Genomic DNA, 17421 nt, shown 5'->3' with positions numbered 1-17421 from the left:
AGAAAACTGGACAAGACTGTGCCCTGGATACCTCACCAGATTCACCTGTAGTAATACTGGAGTCTAAGTCCCGGGAGATGCAAGAGATTTTATTCTGAAAGTGCCTAGCCAGTGCATTACAGTGGGCTTCAGATGATTCCATAGTGTCCTTAGGGCCAGAATGTAAAAGGCCCCAGACAACCCTAGAAAGCTCCACTGGGCAGCATATGGACGATTGAACAGAGGCAGTGAAATATTTTTTCCTTGCCGCTCTCACTGCCTTTGAATATACCTGGCCATAGGCAAGTGCCAGGGTTCAATTGCATCCACTAGGGGTTTTTCTCCACCTGCATTCAAGCCTTCTCCTATTTTGTTTCATCACTCTCAGCTTCAGGGTATACCATGGAGCTGTATGAGCTCTACTCTGGAGAGGGTGCTCAGGAGCAATCGTGTCAACTGCCCAGGTCATTTCTGCATTCCACAGATCAACCAAGGCTTCAACAGGAGTGCCAGCCATATCAGCTGGAACCCCCCCCCCCCGAGCCCTCTGGAAACCCTCTGGATCCATTAGCCTCCGGGTGTGGACCATCTTAATAGGTCCCCCACCCCTGCAGAAGGGAAAAGCTGCTGTAAGTCTAAACCTCAGTAGGCAGTGATCTGAGCATAACAAAGGGACTGATACAAAGTCCCCCACTTTCACATCACCATCTCCATGTCCAGTTGAGAAAACCAGGTCTAGAGTATGCCCCGCTACATGTGTTGAGCCAGTGACATGTTGGGACAGTCCCATGGCTGTCATGGAGGCCATGAAATCCTGAGCTGCCCCAGACAAGGTGCCCTCAGCGTGAATGTTGACATCCCCCAGAACCAACAATCTGGGGGATCTCAGCAGCACACCCGAGATCACCTCCGTCAGCATACCTAGGGAGTCTGTTGAGAAGCGGGGTGGGCGGTGCACCAACAGTATCCTTAATCTGTCCCACTGACCCAACACAACGTGCAAACACTCCAGATCAGTAGTCACATGGTCAGGGAGCCTGCAGAGGGAGATGGAATTCCTACAGACCACAGCAACACCCCCTCCCTGGCCTTCAAGCCTTCCCTGATGCTGGACCAAGTACCCCAGTGGCCATAGCTCGGAGAGACTGACTCCTCCCTGCTCAGCCACACAGGTTTCGGTTATACATGCCACATCGGCGGCCTCATCCACTATTAAGTCATGGATAAGGGGGGCCTTATTCTGAACCGATCTGGGATTTAAAAGCAGCAGACTGGAAGGCAGGCTGATAGGGCAACCACCAAACCTGCAGGTGCAGGGAGGACCAGAACACGGCACTGCGATTAACTGCCTGGGCTGCGTTCCCCTTACCTGGCAAGTCCTCCTCACAATGCCATATCTCCCTCTACCTGTCACTACACTGCCCCCCGCTCAGGTCCCCCCAGTTGGCCCAATATCTTCCCTCCCAGGCACATACTCAGGCCACCAGAAAGCCAGACAGAGGAACAGGGTCCAGGTCCTGAATCACTCACAGTAAGGTAGTTCCTGGCACTTCCAGCAGTAGGCAGCCTTTACAGCTGGAGTCAGGTTGGGGCCCTGTCCTCCCAGGCCAGGTGGAAAGCGCCAGGCAGAGAAGCAGGGTTCAGGTCCTGCAGGCCTCACAGCTGGATGGTCTAATAGTAATATTAATAATAATAATATTTATTATTAAATAAAAAATGTGATATGCTATTTTCCTCACAGAGAGGTTATTTCTCAGAAAGAACAGCATGTACAAATGTGTGAAGTATATCTAAAGAAGGGAAAAAATAAGAGTTTGTAGATATAGGCAGTAAACAGATCTTTAGTACACATAACAAATTGATTTCTTTTAAGGATTCTGACAATTAAAAATCCTGATTGGTTGTGTACATGGGGATAATCAGAGCTGTCTCAAGTTCAAATGAAATAGGGGTTTATGGCCCAGCAGTATTTGTTATGTCTAGGAGTGATTGATAGTCTCTAACATGATGTAGTTTTAGGTCAAGATGCCTACATTCCAAGATTTGCTAGAGGTCTATACCATTTCATGTGTACTAACATAGTCAAAAATAAAGAGTAGAGAAGGGTTCTTGGAGCTAAACCCAAATTGCCCTCGTGTTTTCCAGCCTATTTACGGCTTACTAATTAGTAACCTATTGACATCGAAGCAGAAACTTGATCTTTTTCTGTCACTGATTTCTGTGACGGAGAGCCACAAATTTCCCACAAACCTGTATTAGATCCTTTTTACTCTTCAGTGTCAGACACAAACCTGTAGAGGATGCTAAAGTTACCTGTTGGCCACTATCTGAAAGCAGCAAAGGTTGTTAAGCCAAGTTCCCACTCAGAGCGGCGTGGGGCTGGGGGCGGGGTGTGCATCTGCAATTAGAGCAGTTTGCCCTGGGCAGAGTTGGAAGTGCTCGATACCTAAAAGATCCAGGGCATAGGCCCATAGGACAAAAAACTGCACAAGTTTGCATATGGTAATTTGTGTATGCAAATATAGATACATAATTTAAAATAATTACTATAATTTAAATGTTATAGAAGGCAAGCTAATTAGCTTCTTGCTGGCTTTCAGGACAATACTGTGCAATGTCCCAACTTGTGCTTTCTTAAAACTTACCCTTCATGCACCCACACTTTTCCCTGGTCTTTCAAGCCCAAATCCGGATGGAGTGCCTGGGACCAGCAAAGAGCTGTATGGTACCTTAAACATTTACTGATTAATTGCAAACTTAATTGAACATCCAGCATTTTCCAAGCAAGCACCCAATCCTACACCTTCCCAGGCCCCATAAACCCTACCAAACCTCTTTTAAAGCTCCTGCTCTTAGGAGAGAGAACTAGCAAAGAGCACTGATCATTGGATCAGTCCTGTGATATATTATTTCAGCATGAATCTACCCATATGCTGTGATAGTCACCTGAGGCCTTTCTCCAAGTGCCTCCTCCAAAGGAAGTTCGGAGGGTGGCAACAAGGGAGAGGTCCTCCTCGGTGATGCCCCTCCCCCAATTGTGGAATACTCTCTCCAATGAGGTCTTCCTGGCGCCAAAGTTGTCATCTTTTCAGCACCAGGTTAAGACCTTCCTCTACTCCCAGGTATTTAACAGCATATGATAGGGTTTTTAATGGATCTTGGGATTTCTTATTGTTGATTGTTAAAGTTGTATATGTCTGTAGTATAAATTTTTTTATATATTATGTTACTGTATTGTATGTTTGTAAACCACCCAGAGAGCTTTGGCTACTGAGCGGTATAGAAATGTAATAAAGGAAAGGAAAGGAAACTGAACATGGCACACTGGCAAGGGAGAGGGTGGGAATGTGTTGTAGACTACAATAACCCATGCTCTTAGGCTGCAAACTTACACAACTACTACGGACTACCCCCATTAAACACAGTGGGATTTACTTCTCACTTGCTCTTTCCTGGAGGCAGATGAGGAGGCAGAGAGAGCCGCTGCCAAAGCTGGTGTCTGATGTTATTTCAAATACTGGGGGCGGGGCGGGGGCACTCTGGGATTCAAGAACACATGTTGTTTACAGTTCTTGGGTTCTAACTTCTTGAAATCCTAAATTCTACACCAAATATTTGAATATTAAGCTTCTAGAAATCTCATCTACATGCAGCTCTTAGGGAGCAATCCTATGGCTGCTAGACAGCGGCTAGATGGCCATGGGTTATGCTGTTTTCCGGGAACCGACCTCAGAGCCCGCGCTCCGAGATTGGTTCCTGGAAAACCGACCTCCCCCCATGTCTGCACTGCCTTGGAGGCAGCACAGAATAGCCCCGTCCTCCACACTCACACGAGGAGCGCAGAGTAGCCAAAAAGGGGCATGGCTGGGGGCGTTCCAGGAGAGGGAGAGAGGAAATGCCTGTATGACACATATGTACGACAAATCCCGCCCTGCATTTTTGCTGTCTAGCCTATGTGTCGTAAAGCAGCCTCCTTCCCTGCTCCATGCTTCCGCGGCTTGACAGGTGCAATCAGCTGTCTAGCCAAAAATAAAGGGCAGGAGAAGTGCGGAGGGAACGATCCCCTCTGTGCTTCTCCTGCCCTGCTTTGGATAGGCAGTTGCCTCCGAGTTCGGAGGCAGCTGCCTATCTGGACAGGATTGCGCCCTTAAAGTGCCAAATTCATAGTTGGATACCTTTATTAGGACCAACCAAAATTACTAAGAAAGGTATTGCCCAACTGTGGATTTGGGATTTTTATTTCTCATGGACCAGCCTGGCTACCTTTGTTTTGGGTTGTTTGTTTTTTAAATTACCAAAGTTATCAATCCCCAGGTTTCTCTCTTGATTCAGATATTGGAACTATCTTCAGGGTAAATAAGGCAGGTTGCAACTCTGAGCACATTTTCTAAGGAATAAGACTCCAATCCTTCATACACTTACCTGGGAGTAAATCCCATTGAATGCAGTATGACTTATTTCTGAGTAAACATTATACAGTAACTTTGATGTAATCCTGAACATGTTTCCCCCAGTTGTTTCCCTACCCCACATAATTTCCTGTGCCATCTCAGCTACCTTTTACCACCCCACAAGTCTCTACAGCCATGCCCAAGGCTGTCCCCAAGAAATTTTGCTGCCCAAGGCAGAGCAGCAAATGCTGCCTCCCACACCACTCAGTCAAGGCTCTCTGTGACAACTTGAAAGGCTGTCAAAGAGAGGAAGGCCAGGATCTCTTCTTGATCATCCCAGAGTGCAGGACACAGAATAATGGGCTCAAGTTACAGGAAGCCAGATTCCGGCTGAACATCAGGAAAGACTTCTGACTGCTAGAGCAATACGACAATGGAACCACTTACCTGGGGAGGTAGTGGGCTCTCCCATACTGGAGGTGTTCAAGACGAGGCTGGACAGCCATCTGTCAGGGATGCTCTGACTTGGATTCCTGCATTGAGCAGGAGGTTGGACTCGATGGCCTTGTAGGCCCCTTCCAACCCTACTTTTCTATGATTCTATGATTCTAAGGTGCACAGCAGGACTCAAAGCCAGACCAGCTGTTTTGGCCGGAGGGAGAAAATCCTACAAGCATCTCTCCCCTTCCCTGAAATGGAAAATACAATAATAATAAATTAAATAATGAATAATTTTCTGCTTTTTCATGATATCTCATAACAGCTATCTGAGGCAGCTGCCTCAGGCTCTAAAATGTGTTTGTGTCTTTAAAGAACCCGGTCACCTAAGGACACCCCTATTGTAAAAAGGAATGTATGGGCACGGGAGAGGAGGGCATTTGATTTCAGGGGAAAAACCTCAGGCAGAAAGATTCGAGGGAGGCAGCAGGAGGGGAAGCACATGTGGGCAAAAAGCCAGCTAGTCCAGGGGGATCAGATGCAACAGAGATCATCACCCACCCTGTGTCTTTGTTTCTGCAAGTGCCATTTTTTTCTAGTTACATGAAAAGCACCATCTTTCAAAATAACTGTCCATACAGTGGACTCTAGTCCACTGAAGCTTATTATGCCACAGTAGGTTTGTTTGTCTTTAGGGTGGGAAAGATTGAAGGCAAAAGGAGAAGGGGTCAGCAGAGGATGAGATGGGAAAGACTGGATGCTGGGAAAGACCGAAGGCAAAAGGAGAAGGGGACGGCAGAGGATGAGATGGCTAGATAGCATCACCGATGCAATGAATATGGACTTGAGCACACTCCGGGAGAGAGTGGAGGCCAGGAAGGCCTGGCGTGCTGTGGTCCATGGGGTCACGAAGAGTTGGACACGACTTAACGACTGAACAACATGTAAGGCACAGAAGAAGTAAGATAGCAAGAGGCTTACTGAGCCCATGAACATATTAAATACATACTAAAAGGAGTTGGAAAATAATCACTAGTGACTCTTTCTGGTAGCACAGTTACATTCTCTCCATTTCCCCAAGCAATGAGAAACCTTTGGATGAGAGAATACTGAAGATGTGTTATCTTTGCAATGTTTATTTATTTACAAGCAGAGCATAATGTAAGTAAATGGATGCCTATAAGCAGGCAGCAAATCCACAGTTCCTGCCTATGACTTCTGTTGCATGCCAAGATACTTCACCTTTAAACCATCTAAGGGAGCATGCTCCGCGCTCTGGCCCAGTTTGCATGTAATGAGAAGCCATCATGGGTGAATTTCCCTGTGGGGTTTCTTGTTGTGGCTGCCCCCACTATCTTGACTATTTGGGGCACATGGTTGCTTCTTGTTACATGTGAAGCTGGTGAGGGTGAGTTGTTGGGGAGGTTGATAAGCCACCCACAACCCTAAAATGGCCCAAGGGTTCTGAGTAGCTTGTCAACCACCACAACAACCTACCCTCTCCAGGTTCACACATAACGAGAAGCTACGGCAAGCCCCCACCACAGCCCGAATATTCAAAACGGTGGTGAAATTCACCCACTGTGGCTTCTCCTTACATGCGAACCAGGTCTCTCTCTCTTTTTCTGGAGCTGCCTCTCAATTCAAACTTCAAAACTGTTTCCAAACTCTTTCTCTGATTCTCCCCTGATCTCTAAAGTGTCACCTTCTAAAGGCAAGGGGAAAGAGAGGTTTCCAGGTCATCAGGAAAACATCCCAATCATTAAGGACCATCAAGTTTGTTTTGTTAATGTCTCTGTACAGCCATCAGTTGACCATTCACAGTCAGGACAACTAAAGGTTAAACACACAGCACCACTCCAGCTGCCAAATCATTCTGCTTCATTCTAGGGCCAGAACTGTTGGTGTGTTTTTTTAATCCAGTGTGGTTTAAATTTGCCATTTTCCACTGGGATTTTATTTTACGATGACAATTTAGAAAGGGGGTACAGGACAAACTAAGCATGTTGCTTTCTACTTCCCAAAACATGAATGGTTGGTAACTCCTGCTCTTGTTCCCCAGCAGCTGGTATTCAGAGGCATGGTTCCTCTGAACCTGGAGAGAGCATATACCCATCTAGTCGCATTTCCCCCCGTGTTATTTGGATATTTTCCAGTATCTGCTGATTATTTTCTCATCAGACTTCTTTGCAGACCTCCCTGTCACTTCACAACAGCACTACTGTTTACCATGAGGAGAATTCTACACAGTCAAAACAAGCATAACTTTTATTACACAGCATTGGCCATGGCAATGCAACAACATCTCCTAGAAACAGGGTTGCTAAAAAAAAAATTCTTGCAAGTTCCTCCTTGCCAGAGGTCTGAACTGATTGGCTGCAGAAGGATTTTCTCGCCCCCCCCCTCCATTGCTCTGTCCGTTTCCATTTTCCTCTTCCACCCTCCTACTCTCCCTCTGAGCTCTCCTACCTACATGAAATTAGGCCCAGGGCCACAGGTTGCCTGCCCCTGCATTAAGGCCTATAAGGCTTTCAGACAGTGCTTTATTCAGTGGTCCCTCCTTTCTTGAACACAACCTGTCCTCTGCCCTTCTTTTCAGAACCCTCCAGGTTTTTCAGAGAACTGACTGCTATATTCCCTTCCTTTGGCCACCCTTTGTGCTTTAGATGAACTATGGAACATAAACGTGAAAAGAAAAAGAAGCTCCCTTAGGCGAAGTGATCATGGCTGGCAGTGAGTGAGAGTGCAACTTAAATAATGGATTGCCATATTCATCAGATCGCTGAAGTTACGACTTGATACTGTCAACAAATAGCAATGAATGAAATACACCAAATACAGCATTCCTCATTTTTCTGCATTACATTACAGGAACAACAAGATGGTAGAGATGCTGGGTATCAACCTGGGGTATATCACTGAATGGCATATACCAAAGGTATTAGTATGCCTACGAAAGTTATTGGGTTTATGTATGCAAAAGAAACTAGCTGGCTTTATCTTCAATGGCCAATTCCTGTGTTCAGATTTATGGTCCATAAATAATTTAGTATTGGGGTGTGAGGAGGCATCAGGGGTCACTGTACAATCCCCTAGATATTCCTGGTTGCCTAGCAGCTGGTTAAACAGAAGGGAATCAGGACAGGGGCTCTTTAAATAGGTCCAGGACCCTGAGGGAGGAGGAAGAGGTGGGACAGAAGCACTGGATAAAAGGCTGACGGCTAGAAGCTCAAGGAAAGAAGGAGCTGGAGTAAAGATGCTTAGGAAGAGCAGCAGTCAGAAGTCTACGGGAACTGGTGGATGAGAAAACACTGGCTTAACATCCCCTCCCCGCATTGGACTTGGTCTTATAGGCTCCTTCCAACCCTACTTGTCTATGATTCTATAATCCCTCAGGAAGCTCAGGAACAGGTCATCCTGACTCTGCAACTAAGCAGCAGCATGTAAGCAGTCCCTCATATTCTACAGCTACTGCTCTAGGGTTATGCACTCCAACCCACAGCTACGTGCACTGTAGACCTTCAGGCTGCTCCAGCAGATACTTGCCAGTATTGCCCTGAGAGTCTCCATCCCAGTCCTGCAGTTCCTTACCTCATGCTGTGACCTTCTATCTAGGACCCTGCAGATACTGTTATTGATTGAGCAACCCTGTGCCTTATCCTGGAACTACTTACTACAGATATTGAGAGGAGATCCTGATCTGCAGCTACTGAGTTGACTGATCCTGTGCTGTAACAGGAATTAATAAAGTCTATAACTGCTGCATTTAGGTGGTCCCCATAAACATTTGGGATGGAAAGAGGAGAGAGGGACATGTTCCCCTTGGCAGAGGGGGCACACATTATGACATGGGGACATGCTAATGTTCCCCTGACCAACATGCTCAGGTTGATCTTGAGATGGAGAATGAAATTAGAGAGGCATTCAAAAGAGGAAGTGTTGTAGTAATGAACAAATTCAATTACCCTCACATAAGAATGGATAAATACATGTTCTGGTCATGACAAAGAAGTAAAATTTCTGGTACCAACTGTTCTAGAGCACAGTTATTTAGGTCATGGAAACAATATATTTACCTAGGGATAAATCCTGCCATCAATTCTCAGTTTCACCCTAGTATACAGAGAAGAAAGTAGTACTTTGAAAAAGGTTTCATTTTATTTTATTTTTACACTCAAAAGTTGTACAAATAAACATACAGTTCTGTAAGTTACTTTTGCTGGAAGAACTGCCAGGTAGAAAGACAATTAACTGATCATTAAGGTATAAACATAACACAAAGAAAACAGAAAGTTAAGGAATTCTTTATCTTCAAAGTAAAAATTTTATAAATACAAAAACAAATTCACAAATTATTTGAATGCTAAATAAATATCTCCTTAATAAAGTCAGACTGAATCTTTTCAACCAGCACTGGCACAGTAATTTAAAGAATATAAAATTGTACTCATTCACGTAGTGTCAAAAACTTGTGCTCAAGTGACTTCAGACATTTCACTTGTCCACTGTGTTGCAGATGATGATTTTAGCCTAGGTAGAACCCTCACAAAACTATGTCACATCTCCTACAAATTTAAAGAATATGACAATATCTTCTGGTGCTGAAGAAAAATATTTCTGGAAGGCATTTGGACACAAAAATGGTATTTAAAAGTACAAAAACTACTGTAAACCAGTACTGTATTCAATACACATCTATCAAAGTTATTAGACATGGAATGAAACTGTAGCAAAGGTAATCTTTCCAACATTCTCCTGAGTGCTTAATAAATTGAGAACATAGTGCAGGCCACACTTCCAAGGTGTGGCAGATGTTATTGCTTTGTATGGCTGCATGATTTGTTTCATTTTCCATGAAAATATAGAGGATCCCTCTCATTAAAGTCCTTTAGAAGAAAGAAGTTAGATTCGGGACTTCTTGGCTGCTGGAGCAGAGTGGTCCATGTAACCAGATACAACAGGAAGTCCAAGCTTTTGAGCCTGAATATGGAAAAATGCCTGCAGTCTTGCTCCAGCCTTTGCTTCACTTGTATTGCGTGGGTTATACTCAAAGCAGTTTGAAAACATCAGCTCAATGTCTTCAATGAACTCCGCTATAAGGAAAAATACAAATATCTTTCATGCATAATATCATAACATCTGTAGATACAGTCCCAATAAGCAATGGTTCCTAAACAAATGGCCCACTAGTGAAATTCTATCTATATTTGGGATTCAACTGTGTGTTCCAATATTTCACCTAGAAGTAAATTCTTCTTAGCCAAGAGTGCAATATCCTGAACAACCAACTGCTCTGATAATGCAGTGAAAGTTTGAGAATAATGTTAACTATCCTAAAACCACTGAGATGCTATGCAAATTAAACTGTGTTTAAAGCAACAGGAATCATCATCATCAACTTTACTTACAGGCTAATTTGTATTCACATTTGTTCACTTTTTCACGGATTATATTTAAGGCAATAGGTTTTTTTATGATATCGTAGTAGTCTGGTACCTGCATTTTGATAAAGAAATAAAAATAGTTAATACATTTTAATTATAATAAAATAATTGTAATAAAGATACAGGAGAGACTACCTTATAAAATCAAGAGCACTCTTCACATTGACAATAAATCTGATGAAGTGCACAGTGTCCATGAAAGCTTAGTCCTTAAAGTGCCACATGACTCTTTGTTAATCATGGCGAAAATTAATGACTTTCAGAACCTAATGCTGACTTTGCTTAACTTTCCCCTACACTTAATATAGTATAGTTGACTTTATAACCTCACACACAATTCTTTGATTTTGTACCCACGTTACCTATCCAAATTAGTCTGATCACTCATTTTACAATCTAATGGCATACTAGTCACTGTTTAAACATTAAGATACAAATAGCTCACTAGTGATTTTCCTTACTTTTAGTACATTTTTCCTGTATCAATCCAAAGCAACCAAAGTTTACATAGTAAGATTTGCCCTTTCTAAAGCAACATTAAATACTATTATTTCAATCTGACACACACACATATATATATATATATGTGTGTGTGTGTGTGTGTGTGTGTGTATGTATGTATATGTATGTGTGTGTGTCTCACAATACACACATATATATATACATATATATATGTGTGTCTCACAATAATGAGAAAAATATCTGTATGATGTGAAGAAGTCATAATGTGATCAAGAACAGGCAAATCAACAGCCTTACCAGTCTTATATACTAATGAATGAGTCTTCTGTGAATAGTATAAACATGCTTCCTACAATGATGAACATTCTATTTTCGAATCTCATTACAACATTGCTCTCTATTTGCAGGTTTTACCTTAATGACTCAGTGTAACCCTACGATTTCAGGAAGGAAGGAGAGAGCCACAACAGCTTAATTAATCAGATTAATTCTGAAATAAATAGTACTAGAATTGTGTGCCATTCATATTATCATAGCACTCAAGATATCGATTTAAAAAATCAGTACCTCAGGTGTTAACATTAATAGTATAGTAGCCCAGATATTATACAAGCTTTCTATCTTGAATGTCTTTACTGAGTAGATATGAGGCATATCCCAATTATTACAGTAACATGTTAATCTGCAAACATTCTTTCTCGATATGAGGTAAGTGTAGAGACTCAGGTTCAACTGCATACTGCTATTCTCCCTCTTTGTGACTATCCCTGGGCTGCCAGTAAATGTCAGTTTTCAGGTCCAATTTTTACTAGCTTGGTTACCTGGATTTTGGACACTAGCTTCATGAAAGGCCAGCTGTCATCATGACGCACCAGTTCCACTACAAGCTGCTCAAAAGCAGATAGTTCATGGACTCCACCCTGACGTCCTGAACTCCTCCTATTTAATGGCATTTGAGAGGGTTCTGGAAGAGACGGGGTCACAGAACTATTTAATATATAATGCTGAGGATATAGGAACATCGTAAGGAAAGGTAATACATTGACATGATATGAAAACAATATGACTTTGTTTACTGATAACTTGCTTCCACAATCATTTTCCTATCCCAAGTGCTGCAGCCAAGGATAAGAAATTTAGAAGACTGTCATCCAAAAGGAGACAGCCACCTAAGGCATTCGTCCAAGCTTAATTATTTACAGAGCTAGACACTGTGTGTGAATGCAATGTGGGGGGGGGGGGAGAAAGACATTTTACAATGAAACTTCCACTAAGTATAATTATTATTACTATTATTTATTTAATTTCTATACCGCCCAATAGCTGAAGGTCTCTGGGCAGTTCATAACAATTCATAAAATCATAGATACAAGTAACTCTTCTAGTTTATCCAAAGGATAAAGAACAAAAATGATCAGGAAACATGAGCAAACATGAGATATGATATGAGCAACCAATTCCTGCTGCCTGTCATTTCACCAAAGCAGGTGCAAATACAGTTCTCTCTTCCAGGGAAGTTGTTCTCACCAGTGTATAGCAGCTTCTTTAGGCATTTACAGCTACTTATAGACTCTAGCTTTTGCTTGCTTCAGAATAAGCTTCTTTCTTGGCTATCCACTAAGCAGGAGCAAAACAGAGCTACAAAGTAATCTCGGAAGAAACAACAATTCAGTCAAACACACCCAGCCCTCTGGGCTTAACGAAAGGGGGAGAGGAGGAGCAATGAACTGTTTCACTAGGCAGCTATGGTCTGACACCCCAAAATGAGCTGAATCCATTCTACAGTCAATGGTATTTTAATTAAAGGATTCAACTTACCCACAGATTGTCGTTTCCTACCCCTCTTTTTGGGCTCTGTATCCTGAGATTTTTTTATTATAGAACTTGGAGGGCTTTTCTGTTTCCTTGAGTCCATAGCATCAACAATTCTGAAGCCAAGAGAACTGGAAGGACTGCTATCCGGAGTATTATCTGCTGTCTTCCTTCCCTTGCGTTGCCTTCGGGGACTCGTTAACTCTATAAATGCATCTGCTTGTAGCAAGCCTCGATTGTGGCGAGTAGTACGACTATTAAATCTTGATGATTTCGTTACAGACGGAGGAGCAGACTTTGTCTTCCTTATACCCTTCCCAGTAATTTTACATGAAGATCCAGTTTGCTTAGGTGTATTCTGCTGACTTCGAGAACGATACCTTCCAGTACCCTGCCGCTGGATACACTGACTTGAGATGGTGGTGGTAAGTTTTGCAGCTCTTGTTCTTAAGGAAAGTTTTACCTGAGGTTTTCTTGATGTGGATAAACTGTAACAAATTACATAAGTATCAATTCCTGTGATACAAGCAACATTTTTAGTCATTTCTGTTCTTTAAATTTGCAAATTCAACACCCAATTTCTACTTAATATGAAACATTTTGGATAAATTCAGTTAACCTTGTGAAATTGGGCTACAATTGCACCATCAGTTTCTGCTCCCTGTTTTTAAATGTATATGCTGTCATTCAATGGAGGTATTCTCAGGGCAGCTTATACAATAAAAAAATAGACAAAATTTAAGAACAGATAGCAGATAAAAGCCATCACCTTTCAACAATTAAAAGCCTGGGAAAATAAAAAGGTCTTCACCTTGCACTGAAAATATAGCAAAGGAGGCACTAAACATGCCTCCCCAGGGAGATAATTTCATAAGCAGAGCATCACAACTGAGAAGAGTCTTTCCCTCGTCACCAACTGCCTTACTTCTGATGGTGAAGGCACCGAGAGAAGGGCCTTCAGTGATGATTATCTCAGTGCATGGGCGGTCCAATGTGGAGGTGGGTGTTCCTTCAGGTACTTTAAAGGCAATCACAGGTACTTTGAATTTTGCTTGGAAATGAACTGGTAACTAATTAAGATGTTTAAGAATCAGTGAAATATGTTCCCAGCTATTGCTTCCAACCCAAAGCTATATATTTTGAACTAGCTGAACTTCCAAACAGTCTTCTAGAGACAGCCCCAGATTATTGCAGTGAAAGACTGAAGGCAAAAGGAGAAGGGGACGGCAGAGGATGAGATGGCTCGATAGCATCACCGACGCAATGAATATGATCTTGAGCACGCTCCGGGAGAGAGCGCAGGACAGGAAGGCCTGGCGTGCTATGGTCCATGGGGTCACGAAGAGTCGGACACGACTGAACGACAACGAACTGGTGGTTACTAGGGCATGGAGGACTACCACCAGCCTACCTCTATCCAGGAGAAACTGCAGCTGGCATACCAGCATCACATGGAGGAAGGCATTCTGAGTCACTATGCTACTTGGGCCTCCAGTGACAAATCTGGATCTAGGAGAACCCCAGACTGCACACACCTTATTCTTCAGGGGAATTCAGAACAAGTGCAACTTCCCTGGCTAGATGAACCACCTATCAAGAGGTTAATGGCAACAACCTTACTAAATGTGTTGGGTATATCCATGTAGGTTTACTTATTCCTATTTTTACTTGTTGGTTGAAGACATGCAAAAATATTGAGACAATACACCAATTTCATAACTATCAGGTTACCAATTCTAGAATGCCAATGTATCCTTGCAAACTGAAAATAAAAAGCTACCCCTAGGATAAGGTTGCAAACAAGAGGGTTCATCCCATCTTTATACAACTATACACCTAACAAAATAGGGAGCTGCCTTATACTGAGTCAGAACACTGGTCCATCTAGTTTAGTATTGCTCCAAATTACAGATGTTTAAAAGTAGTTCAGGGCATCTTAAATCCAGAATACATTTAAAATAAATTAAAGTGTTATAAGGTAAAGGTTCTGTACCAAAGTACACAGAGCCAATATAAAAATACTCTTGCTCACTTCCATGTCTGGAGAATTTGTAATATATAATGAGAGGTGCACACAGGATGTCCCCCAATACTGAGGAAAATGAAGAAGTCCTTGAGGGTATGGGAACTTTTTATGCTGTTTCTGTATTGGGCCAACTAAGTTCCTGATTTACCTTTTTTCATCATCTTCTTGAGAATCAGAGTTATCATCATCATATTCCTCTTCATAATCTTCTTCCTCACTTTGTCCAATTTCCTCATAACTGGTTTCATCTTCTTCCTCTTCAATCTGTTCTTCAGCCTCATCATCGCTTTCCACAGAAGGTCTTTGTCGGGATGAGAGGCGCCTAGAACGCTGCTTTGGTCGACATTCTGGACAAAACCAGTCTCCATCAGGAACAGCCTAACAAAGAGCCAGCATCCATCAGTAAAATGCAATTACTATTTCAGATCAAAGTATTTTAAAACAAAAATAAAATTCCTAGTTACCTTGAGCTTTGGCCTTATACAGTAGATATGATAGCCTCGATCACAGCTATCACACAGCACCATGCTCTCAGCATCTCCTTTCTTTCTGCACATTTTGCAGCGAGCATTCAGGATAGATTTAGACCAGATTACACTTCGTTCCAGTGTTGAAAGGTGAAGGAAGATTTGGGACAGGCTAGCAGAAGAAAGCAGCGATTCTCTCCAGCGGTCCAGGACTGTTTTATGTGAGCGGCCACCATCACTTGTGTCTTGCAACAGAAAGAGAAAGAAAAGAGTAGATGCACTATGTACTGCACAATTATCTTGTTCATTATTAAGTGAAACGTCCAAGATCTAGAACTACCTCCATAGCACAAAAAATATGCAGAACAAGCAGTATTTCTGAAATAGAATCGGATCAGCTTTTACAAAGGTAATTCATGCTTCACCATCTGTTTTGAATTATTTGAGAGTGTCACCGTGTGTGTGTGTGTGTGTGTGTGTGTTAGTGTGATGATCTCTGATAAATATGGAACACTTAGGCTCCCAAAACATTTTTGACAAAGTCCCTCAGAGGCTAAACTTAGTCACTGGATTAAGAGGACAGGCCCTCTTATGAACTGGAAACTGTTTAAAGAACAGGATGTAGAGAGCAGAGGTAGATGGACAGTTCTCCCAATGGAGGGAAGTAAGGAATGGGATTCCCCAAGGATATGAACTGGGGGTCATGGTTTAAATGATCTGGAGTTGTGAGGAAGACAGGTTTGTGAACTCTAGCAAAATTATTCAGATTAGCCCAAGGGGATTGCGAAGAGCTCTCTCTAAAATGGGTGAATGGGTAACAACACAACGAATGACACTCAGTGCAAGCAAGTGCAAAGCGATGCTCGTCGGGGCAAAACGTCTTAACATCACATATACATTGATGGGGTCTGAACTGGTGGTGACTTTCCAGGGAAGAGAACTTGGGGTTATGATGGATAGCTCAGTAAAGAGTCAACTACTGGTGCGCAGCAGCAAAGAAAAAGGAAAATTTCATGTCGGGGATTATTTAGAAAGGATTGAAACAAAACTGGTCAGTTCTGTAATGCCTTTATATAGGTCTACTGTGTGACCACATTTGGAATACCATATATGGTTCTAGTCAGCTCATCTCAAGAAGGATATTGTAGTGGTGAAAAGATGCAGAAAAGGGCAAAGTCTCTGGTGATAGGATTGAACCTCGTGGAATTTTAACTCAGAATCTCTCACTCCAATCTCTTTCTGAAGTTTCTTTGCTCCACAATGGCCACTTTAAGGTCAGTGACAAGAGTGCCCTGGGAGACTGAGGTGTTCTTTGCACAACGCCTAGTACACTTGTGGATTTTGATGCCACAAAATGTAGCGATGGCCTCTGGCTTAAACAAAGATCTGTATCTACCCATCCACATAGAGTCAGGGTTAAAAAGCTTATTACACATATACAAAAAACAAGTGGAACCTGCAAAGTTTTGCAATGTATTCTCACCTCTGAACAGGAGCGCCCCTGTTCAGGATTTTAGTCAGCCAGTCAGACATGCCCTCCTCTAGGAGGCCATTCAATTCTCACCCTACTCCCGTTTTTCATTTTTCTTTTTGTTGCCTTCGGTTTTGTTTTGTGCTTCTGCAAACTCTGGAGGTCATCCTGAGAATGCTGATACCTTCGTCTAGTTTCTCAGTGTTTTGGTTCCAATCCTGTTGGCACTTGCCATATGGGGTAGTATCCAGCATGGACTTTGTGTGGGTGGCGGCGGCCCCTACCACTGGGGGCTGCAGTGAAGTGCTTCTGGGGGGAAGTGCCAAAACGAGTGCAAATGCCTGTTTCCGGAACGGGCAGGTCCTGCTAGACAACCTATGCTGGGAGCTAGATATGGGGCAGTAATTCTGTTTGTTCTGCTGGACCTCTCATCAGCTTTCAATACCATAGGCCGTAGGATTCTTCTGGACTGCCTGCCTGGAATGGAACTTTGGAGCACTGTTTTGCAATGGTTCTGGTTGGTTCCAGAAGGTTGTGGCAAGGGTTTCAGAAGGTTTCTACCCCTCGTCCTATAGTATACTGCAAAATTTTATTCTGTCCCCCATGCTAGTTAACATCTACTTGGAACTGCTGGAAGAGATCATCTGAGGTTTGGAGTTAATTCTGATCAGACTGCTGGTAACACCCAGGTCTTTCTTCTTTCATCACAATCCAGGGAGGTCATGGAGGTTGTGAACCCATACATGGAATCAATAATGGACTGATTACGCAGGAGCTAGAGCACTGGGGTGGGCAACACTAGAATGGCTGGCAAAAGGGTGCAAATCTGCAAACGCATCCAGAAACTCATCCCCAAATGAGTTTCCCTAAAAATCATACATGCAGGGGCCTCCTGAGAAAGCTTATGTGACCCACAGGAGGTGTCTGCCTC

At 42.9% G+C, this 17421-nt stretch overlaps 2 protein-coding genes across 5 annotated transcripts in view; both read right to left on the bottom strand.

Annotated features, from left to right (window-relative positions):
* Positions 1-242: 242 nt before the first annotated feature.
* LOC146357256 (uncharacterized) lies at positions 243-2631 on the bottom strand. The gene is made up of 2 exons (XM_084845315.1): positions 2625-2631; positions 243-1386 (listed from the first exon to the last, which is right to left on the bottom strand). Exons 1-2 carry the CDS (start codon positions 2629-2631, stop codon positions 296-298), a joined length of 1098 nt encoding a protein of 365 aa, XP_084701441.1. The 3' UTR covers positions 243-295.
* Positions 2632-8947: 6316 nt separating this feature from the next.
* BAZ1A (bromodomain adjacent to zinc finger domain 1A) overlaps positions 8948-17421 on the bottom strand; it is a 108758-nt gene continuing 100284 nt past the window's right edge. For all 4 annotated transcript variants that reach the window (XM_084843825.1, XM_084843786.1, XM_084843796.1 and 1 more), the window contains 6 exons: positions 15017-15264; positions 14701-14930; positions 12533-13014; positions 11536-11678; positions 10217-10304; positions 8948-9901 (listed from right to left, as the gene is read on the bottom strand). In XM_084843825.1, the coding sequence (XP_084699951.1) occupies positions 9711-9901; positions 10217-10304; positions 11536-11678; positions 12533-13014; positions 14701-14930; positions 15017-15264 (1382 nt within the window). In that variant the 3' untranslated portion in view covers positions 8948-9710. The remainder of the gene's footprint in view (positions 9902-10216; positions 10305-11535; positions 11679-12532; positions 13015-14700; positions 14931-15016; positions 15265-17421) is intronic.

Source organism: Heloderma suspectum, chromosome 1, assembly GCF_057233095.1.
Source record: "Heloderma suspectum isolate Gila_16-S chromosome 1, 16-S_ref, whole genome shotgun sequence".
Classification (NCBI taxonomy): Eukaryota; Metazoa; Chordata; class Lepidosauria; order Squamata; family Helodermatidae; genus Heloderma; species Heloderma suspectum.
This window is presented reverse-complemented; position numbering and strand designations above follow the sequence as displayed.